We start from the raw sequence: 9,239 nt of genomic DNA, 5'->3' as shown, positions 1-9,239 counted from the left end.
AACCCCTTGATAGACTAAAAACAAAATAATTAGGAAAGTCCTCTAGACAGTGTAACTATTACCAAATCAACAAAAAGCAGATTAATCCCATGACGGATCTTGGATTTAAAACATAACATAAAGTATATTAAATAACATAAAATTACTTATTAATGCACTAAACACTTGATATTTGGCATAGTAATGCATCTCTTTCTTGCTTGTCTATAACAGGTCAGGCTCTTAGGTCTTGCAGCTGAACACAGAATTTAATCCAAGTCTGCTTCTAGTGCTTCTTTAGTTACAATAGGCCTGAACTCTGGCATAACTTCCCTTCTGACATTAAACCCATCACAACTGTTTCCACAGTAAAAATCAAACTCTAAACTTCCTCCTCCACTCAAGTGGAGTGTATAAGCTACACTTTGCTTTGAGTGAGATTCTCTTTGTCATAAATTATATGTTTATGCCGCCAAAGTAGCACATTCATGTATCTACATGTGTGATCCAATGTAAACAGTAAAATATCAAACTTTTAAATAAATATATATGACATATCAGATTGTGAACTTTTGTTGTTTCTGTTGGCTCTAAGACTTAAAAAGACAAATGACACTGAGTAGCAAACATTTATGAGTGTGTATATGTTTCTTGCCCCAAGTGGGACAAGAGGAAAGAGGTGTGTGTATGCCTGTTATAAAGACTGAGTGAGAGAAGGCATCTGATATTACCCCCATCACTGGTGCTCAGTCCAAGTTCCTCAGCTGTTGCAAACTGTCAGCTTAAGATAGCAGTGCTCGGTCTGCCATGTGCTCAAATACACACAAATGTATAGATACACTATTACAACGAGTTTCAAAACCCTTTGGGTAGCACTCCAAGCCAACAATCAGCGTGGAACTCAGTAGAGGAAAACATAGGAGGATCACAAAGAAGGGACCTGACTGCTTCCAAAGGGCCTGAAAGTGAAGTGGCATTTTGGTCAGCTGCTTTGTTAGATTTAGCTACACTGACCATATAGGACTAAACTCATTGCCAGCGGATGAAGAACTGAGTTCAGACTATTTTTTTCCAACACACTGGATTTGTAAATTACTTTGCGGAATCTGTGCAAATTTGGACTAAAGGTAAGCTGTTGCAATCTGAAATCAGAATTTGTTTTGACAAGACATTTTTTGATGACAGTCAGTTTATTTGTGTTAAGTTCACTAAGAAAATGATAGTTTAATATTCACCACACTAAATTTGTTTGGCTACTTTACAGAAGTATTTAATATGGTTTTTCACTTTGTGGTATTTCCTGGAGATTTTCTAGCTTATTCTTCTTATTGACAGCAGCTAATTTAGGTGTGATGAGATAGAATTTCTCTACCCAAGAATAGGTCAAGTTAACAAACACAATAAAACATTGTGTGGATGTGAGTGAATTAGATTGGAAACTTCATACAAATGGCAAAAAATGTGTTTATTGGCTCTGAGCTCATATTTGATTTTGTAATATTAACCTGTGATGGACTAGCAAGCTGTCCAGGGTGTACCCTGCTTTTCGCCCAAAGACTGCTGGGATAGGCTTCAGCTTCCCCTGCAACCCTTAATCGGACTAAGTGGTTAGGATAATGAATGAATGAATGAATAAATGAATGAATGACTGAATGAACGAATGAATGAATATGAAAAACTCATTCGTATCTAATACCACAATGTTCTCACATAAAAGATAACATGTAGATAAAATGCAGTTTTAAACATATTTAAATGAATATCAGATTTACAAAGATGTTTTAAAAATTTGCAAGGTGTTTAAAAATGTGTATATTACTAATTAAATATTTAGGATTTACAAACTATTGGACTTCTTAGTGAGTAAGAAAGAAGGGAAAAAAATCTACAAATTTAGCTTTTGCTGATTTTACTTGGAGCCTTTTTAGGACAATTGAAATATAACCTTACTCTTATTTCATTCCAGGCTGGGCAGGAGTGAATTTTTCTATATTGCACCATGGATCAGTAAGTACGATTCTTTAAATCAGTAGAGCCACCTGCGACGCCCTGCTGCCTTTCTAAAGAGCTCTCATGTACTTTTATGAACCCAGCTGTAACTTCTGGTGCATCATTAGTCAGTTTGAACATGCACTTGATAGAAAAATGCATCCTATGTGAATTCTCATATTCCAATGTGGATTTGCTTTTTAACATATACTGGTAAAATCAGCATTTTGTAGTGATACAGCTTATCAAATATAGCTCCACCAGAAGATCACGCTCATTGTTTCTTTTTTCTTCATTGTTTCTGTGTTAGGGAGGATGACAAAAACTCAGTGGATATCCATGATAATCCTCCAGCCCCTGACAATGTAGTTAGAGAAGAAGGAGACACTGTGAGTGACAGCACCATGTCAACCTCCACTATTAGCAGTGTCATTGCCAGGTTGTTTAAAATAGCCACCAGCTGGGTCAGGACTGTTGTGCACCGTTGACTGTAAAGTATGAACCAGGGCTTAAGTGTCCCTCATTTCTGCCCCTGTGGGATGAAAATTAATATGGTCTGCTGGCTGATCATTAGCTCAAGTCTGAAATGTCATTTCTTAGGTGTGAAATATATAAATACAAAATATTTAAGAAAAGTATACATTCTTTCAGAGTGAAGATATGCAATCAAGACTTTCAATAATATTAGAAAAATATTATAAAATAATATTAGAGCTTTCTTCCAGTACAACTATTTACATAAAGTTTACACACATGATTATTTTCTTCTTTATTTTTGGAACTGTTTTTTGGTGGCACATAAAGATATCATTATACTTTTTATTAGTTATCTGAGGTTTGTCCCTTGTGTTCCAAGGTCTACTTCATATATGAGGAGGAGGTTGAAGTGGAGGAGAAGGAACCAGAACCTCCTCCAGAACCTGTTATTCGGATCAATGACAAACCTCACAAGTTTAAGGACCACTACTGCAAGAAACCCAAGTTCTGTGATGTCTGTGCTCGCATGATAGTTTGTATGTATTGCCACAAAGAAATTATTACACAATTATATTACATTTTATAATTTTATATTTGTGCTGTTGTTATTTATTTGGATATGTTTTTACATGCAACACTTTGAAATTGCTACATGGTCTCTGATTATCCTCACTGGTATTACTTTCCTCGTCTTTCAGTGAATAACAAATTTTGTCTGAGGTGTAAAAACTGCAAGACCAACATCCACCATTCATGTCAGTCCTATGTTGAATTCCAGAGGTGCTTTGGGAAGATTGTGAGTTTGCCGCAGAGTGGTTGCGTTAAAGTTACATTTTTTTCAATCCATTACATTGTCTGTACTGTATTGTATAGCAAACCACTAAAATCTCTATCGATTACAATCATTCTGCCCAAGTAGGGATATATTGATTGACAATGCTCAAACATGGTGCTCTATGTTGTTGTGTTTCAGCCACCTGGCTTTAGGAGGGCCTACAGTTCTCCTTTGTATGGCAGTGATCAACCGGATCCAAGTGAGTTTTTTAATGTGGAAAGACTATATATATATATATATATATATATATATATATATATATATATATATATATATATATATATATATATATATATATATATATATACATACATATATATATATATATATATATATATATATATATATATATATATATATATATATATATATATATACATACATATATATATATATATATATACATATATATATATATATATATATATATATACATACTATATCTATCTATACATATATATATATATATATATATATATATATATATATATATATATATATATGTATATATATATATATATATATATATATAGATATAGATATATATATATATATATAGATATAGTATATATCTATATATATACATATACATATATATATATATATATATATATATATATATATATATATATATATATATATATATATATGTATATATATATATATATATATGCACACGTATAAGTACACACAAAGTTATTTGTGCCTGTCTATTTACAGTGCTATGTAAAAGAATTTGCTGCTTTCCTGAATTCTTACTATTTTGCAAATATGTCACACTTGAGTGTGTCAGATCTTTGATTTTAAGCCTTCCCCAAGTAAATACAAAATGTAGTTTTTAAATATTTTTTAAAATACTGGAAGGACGAAAGGCCCTCCAAGTCTTCGTGACCCTATGTGAAAAAGTATTTGCCCCTTCATCCTAAAAACTGTTTGTGCCACCTGCAGCAAAAAATAATTGTAAGCAAGCGTTTGTGATAACTGGCAATGAGTCTTTCACATCGTTGTGAAGGAATTTTGGTCTATTCTTCTTCACAGAATTGGTGTTGCGTTGGAGGGTTTTCACACCACAGCATTTCAATTGGATTCAAGTCCGGACTTTGACTCAATTACCCCATCACTTTTTTTTTAAACCATGCAGAGATCGACTTGCTGGTGTGGTTGGGTTGTTGTCCTGTTGCATAACCCAAGTGTGCTTGAGCTTGAGGTCATGAACTGATGACCAAACATGGTCCTTCAAGATTTACTGGTAGAGAGTGGACTTCATGGTTCCATCAATCACAGCAAGTCTTCCAGGTCCTGGAGCAGCAAAGCAGCCCCAGACCATCACACAACCACCATCATGTTTGACTATTATTATGATGTTCTTTTTGTCAAATGCTATTTTATTTTTTACACCAAATGTAACAGAATGCACACCTTCTAAAAAGTTCAGCTTTTGTTTTGCCAGTCAATAGAATATTTTTCCCAAAGTCTTGGAGATCATCAAGATGTTTTCTTGGCAAATCTTTGGGAAGTAGTGGTTTTCACTTTGGAACTTTCACATGGGTGCCATTTTTGCCGGGTTTCAGTCTTATTGTTGAGTCACAAACACTGAGCTTCACTGAGGCAAGTGAGGCCTTCAGTTCTTTAGATGTTGTTCTGGGTTCTTTTGTGACCTTCTGGATAAGCCATTGGTGAGCTCTAGGAGTAATTTTGGAAGGCCAACCACTACTAGAAAGGTTTGCCACTGTTCCCAGTTTTTCCATTAATAGGTAATGGCTCTGACTGTGGTCCTGAAGCCTGGCTTTGTAATTCTTTCCAGACAGATAGATTTTTATCACTTTCTTTCTCATTTGTTCTTGAATGTCTTTGGATTGCAGCATGATGTGTTTCTTTTCTAGCCTGCTTCACTTTCCATGACAGGCTCTATTTAAATGATTTCTTAATTGGAAAAAGTCTTGCAGATTGCGGTCAGTGAAACTGGACTCAGCTTTCCAAAAAATGTGGATAATTGCAGTTAACACATTACTTTACGTTATTATCTTTCATGTAGGGTTATGTAGGTTTGAAAAGCTTTTTTTTTTTTTTTTTTTCGTTAATAAATAAATTAAATTAAAATTGGTGTGATGATCTGAAAAATTTAAGTGTGGCATATTTACAAAATAGTAAGAAATCAGGAAGGGGGCAAATATTTTTTTTAATTTTGTCTTCTGTCTGACTGTCTGTCTGTCTGTTTGTCTGTCTGTCTGTCTGGGTCTCATAACTGTCCTTCACTAGACAACCCAAATCGGAATGACCCGGTCTTTGACACACTGAGGGTTGGAGTCATCATGGCAAACAAGGAACGCAAGAAGAATGAAAATGACAAAAAAAATGTGAGTGTTTGATATCAATAAAGTCCAAACTTAAAACAAACAAGCAAAAAAAAAAAAAGTCCTGGTGCCAGAAAGCTGAAAATTGACCAGGCATGAATTAAGTAAAAATATCATTCATTTAGAGTTTGAAGAGGGTTAAAGTAGATTATGAATATGCTGATTTTAACTGTGCTTTGTCCTCTAGATGATGATGATGATGGAAGAAGAAGAGGAGGAGAACCAACAGCCCAAAGAAAATGAGGAGGGAGGAGAAGGTAAAAAAAAAAGAAATCTCAAACACAGGTTGGCTTGTTTCGGCTGTAAACAATAAACATTGATTTGTTTACCCTGATGCACTTGCAGGGAAACCTGATGATAAAAAAGACAAAGGAGGAGACAAAGCAGATGACAAGGTGAGAACACACAGGCCAGTTTAAACAACAACTGGAGGCAAGTGATGCCTTGTTTCCAAGCAGCAACATCTGTGCACACAAGTCCATATGGAACAACATCCATGCTATTTTGCCAACAGAGTAAAGGTACATTCACTGGGTCCCACTACTACCTGGCTCTCTACCGCTTTAAAGCTATTGAGAAAGATGACCTTGACTTCCAGTGAGTTTTGGGAATGGAAACAATTCTTCACTATAACAGCATCAATGATATGGCCTCAATTTATTGATATATTCAGCCAAGTAGACTAAAATCTGTATTTGTGTACTAGCCCTGGTGATCGGATCACGGTACTGGATGACTCCAATGAAGAGTGGTGGAGGGTAAGTTCAACATCTTAAACTTTCAATCTGTAAATAAGTTATCTCCATCTTTATTACTGTAAAACATTAATATTTTATTCCATGCTTAAACAGGGAAAAATGGGGGAGAAGACAGGATACTTCCCCACCAACTACATTATCAAAGTCCGCGCATCAGAGAGAGTTTATAAAGTGACCCGCTCCTTTGTAGGGAACAGAGAAATGGGACAAATTACTCTCAAGAAAGACCAGGTACCTTTCTAATGTAAAATGTGTGTATAACTAAGCAACATGCATCAATTCTTTTTTTTCTGAAAGTGTTGCAGCAGATGAGTGCAAATATCAACCTGATCACATTAAGCTGCATTACAAGTAAAAGTAATGTTTTATGAAAAAAGTAACATCTAACATTATCTGTATGTGCATACAAAATGCTGTTTGAGACCCTGATAACATTGACATTGTTGCTATGCTGTTGTACTATCTGTGTTTTAGATTGTTGTGAAGAAAGGAGATGAGAAAGGGGGCTACTTGAAGGTCAGCACCGGACGCAAGCTGGGCTACTTCCCTGCTGATCTATTGCAGGAGATTACTGTGACATAAACGCGGCAACGGGCGGTAACACTTAAAATATAAGCAACACCAGACACATGTTAGTTTGATAAATCAGTAAGATTCTTTTCTTTAATTATCTGACGGAAATCAATTATTGTTGAGCTTGTGTCTACCACAGTGAAACTGTTGGCTGTGTATTTTTTTTTAACACATAATGATTTAGAAGTTGTTTTTTTTTAATGTTTTATTTTATATCCAGGCTACATTAATAACTTGGCCAGTGTGCTTTGTTGTAAGTTCCAAAGCAATACAAATGGTATAACACTAAGTTACTACTTGCTGATTTTATGATTGATAGGTCTTGAGGACAGATGAAGAAAACATGGAGCACAATCAACATAAATCACTCTTCAGTTGATATTAAGGCAAATAACTGAACACTTAAACAATTTATATGATTCTGAACACTACAATGGACTGGTAACCTGTCATGGTTGTACCCTGCTTTTTGGCTGCTAATTGCTGAAATAGGCTCTACACCCCCTCCCCCCCACCACACTGAATTGGATTAAGCAGTATAGAAACTGAATAAATGAATGATTATGCACAAAAGTACTTTCAGATTAGAAGGACATGAACAACTAAGGTGTCTTTTCACTTTAATAACAAACTAATTGAGTGCATCCATATTCAAACTGTGTATCAGATAAATAGTGAGAAGAGCAAAGAAATTTCAGGAAGGCAGCCATATTGCATATATACATTGACAGTGATGATGATTTGTATCCCATCGATGTCTGTATCACATGCAACCCATGCTATTTCTGTTTCATTCATTTGTTTTAGTTTGTTTTAATTATTCTATTTCTAATGTGTGTTTCAATCTTTCTTGCTTCTTTTGCACCTTGCTTTTAATGTAATCCTAATGTTTTATGTAAAGCACTTTGAGTTTGTGTGTGTACACAAAATTGTGCTATACAAATAAACTTGCTGCGCCTTGTCTGAATCTAAAATCATGCATGGTATTTAATCAGTTAAATTAATATATTACTATAATGTTATTGCCTAAAAATGTTTGTTTACATATTTGTTATAAAGCATAAAGCTCTGAATGCCCCTTATACCTTGAGACAACCTTACAATCTCTGGCAAAACCTAATCATGTTCAGTTTTTTTTTTTTTTTTAAATATATTTAATAACAAAAAAGTAAACAAAACCAGACATGATATTAAAAAATTTCATTAAAATAAAAATGATGGACCCATGAACCACGGTTCTTTATTTTACCTCCTCTGTTTATTGCTGGAACAAGACCCCGAGATATTAAAACTCCTCCACTTGAGGCAGGACCTCACTCCCGACCCGGAGAGGGCAATCCACCCTATTCCGGCTTAGGACCATGGTCTCAGATTTGGAGGTGCTGATTCTCATCCCAGCCGCTTCACACTCGGCCGCGAATCGCTCAAGCGAGGGAAGGATGGAGCGCGAGATCGACAGACGGATTGGTGCGGCATCTGCAGTAATGCGGGCTCTGCGCCAGTCTGTCGTGGTGAAGAAGGAGCTGAGCCAGAAGGCGAAGCTCTCGATTTACCAGTCGATCTACGTTCCTACCCTCACCTATGGTCATGAGCTGTGGGTCATGACCGAAAGAACGAGATCTCGTATACAGGCGGCTGAAATGGGTTTCCTCCGCAGGGTGGCCGGGCTCACCCTTAGAGATACGGTGAGGAGCTCGGTCATCCGGGAGGGGCTCAGAGTAGAGCCGCTGCTCCTCCACATCGAGAGGAACCAGTTGAGGTGTTCCAGGCACGTCCCTCTGGGAGGAGACCCCGGGGAAGACCCAGGACACGCTGGAGGGATTATATCTCTCGGCTGGCCTGGGAACGCCTCGGGATCCCCCCCGCAGAGTTGGCAAATGTGGCTGGGGAGAGGGAAGTCTGGGCTTCCCTGCTTAGGCTGCTGCCCCCGCGACCCGACCCCGGATAAGCAGCAGAAGATGGATGGATGGATGGATGGATGTTTATTGCTGGACTTCATTAACACCAAAAATGATTCCTTCCTCAATGAGGTTCCAAGTTTGCAAAGCAGCTTTTCACAAAGCAGTTTCATTGTGGACTAATTTTCTAACTTCAACAATAATCTTCAGATGGGATGAGATCCACGCCATTTGTTGGTCATGCCACTAAGTTATATTTGTTTTATCTGAAAACAGATTAAACACCTTTTGCTCTCCGGCGATTTTGTTTACACCTAAGCTCACATTTGTCTTTTATTTTAATTATTATAATTATTATTATTATCAATAATAAAAA

General features: G+C 36.3%; 1 protein-coding gene across 1 annotated transcript; it reads left to right on the top strand.

Moving 5' to 3' along the window:
- Positions 1-758: 758 nt before the first annotated feature.
- Positions 759-8,187, top strand: stac3 (SH3 and cysteine rich domain 3). The gene is made up of 13 exons (XM_079239696.1): positions 759-1,106; positions 1,946-1,986; positions 2,279-2,357; positions 2,825-2,981; positions 3,144-3,241; positions 3,419-3,479; positions 5,540-5,637; positions 5,822-5,891; positions 5,980-6,029; positions 6,149-6,231; positions 6,341-6,392; positions 6,486-6,623; positions 6,867-8,187. Exons 2-13 carry the CDS (start codon positions 1,979-1,981, stop codon positions 6,972-6,974), a joined length of 1,002 nt encoding a protein of 333 aa, XP_079095822.1. The 5' UTR covers positions 759-1,106; positions 1,946-1,978; the 3' UTR covers positions 6,975-8,187.
- Positions 8,188-9,239: the final 1,052 nt, after the last annotated feature.

The sequence above is a fragment of the Telmatherina bonti genome (genome assembly GCF_933228915.1).
Source record: "Telmatherina bonti genome assembly, chromosome: 4".
NCBI classification, from domain to species: domain Eukaryota; kingdom Metazoa; phylum Chordata; class Actinopteri; order Atheriniformes; family Telmatherinidae; genus Telmatherina; species Telmatherina bonti.
The sequence above is the reverse complement of the archived record's forward strand: the minus strand, read 5'-3'. Positions and strand labels throughout refer to the sequence as shown.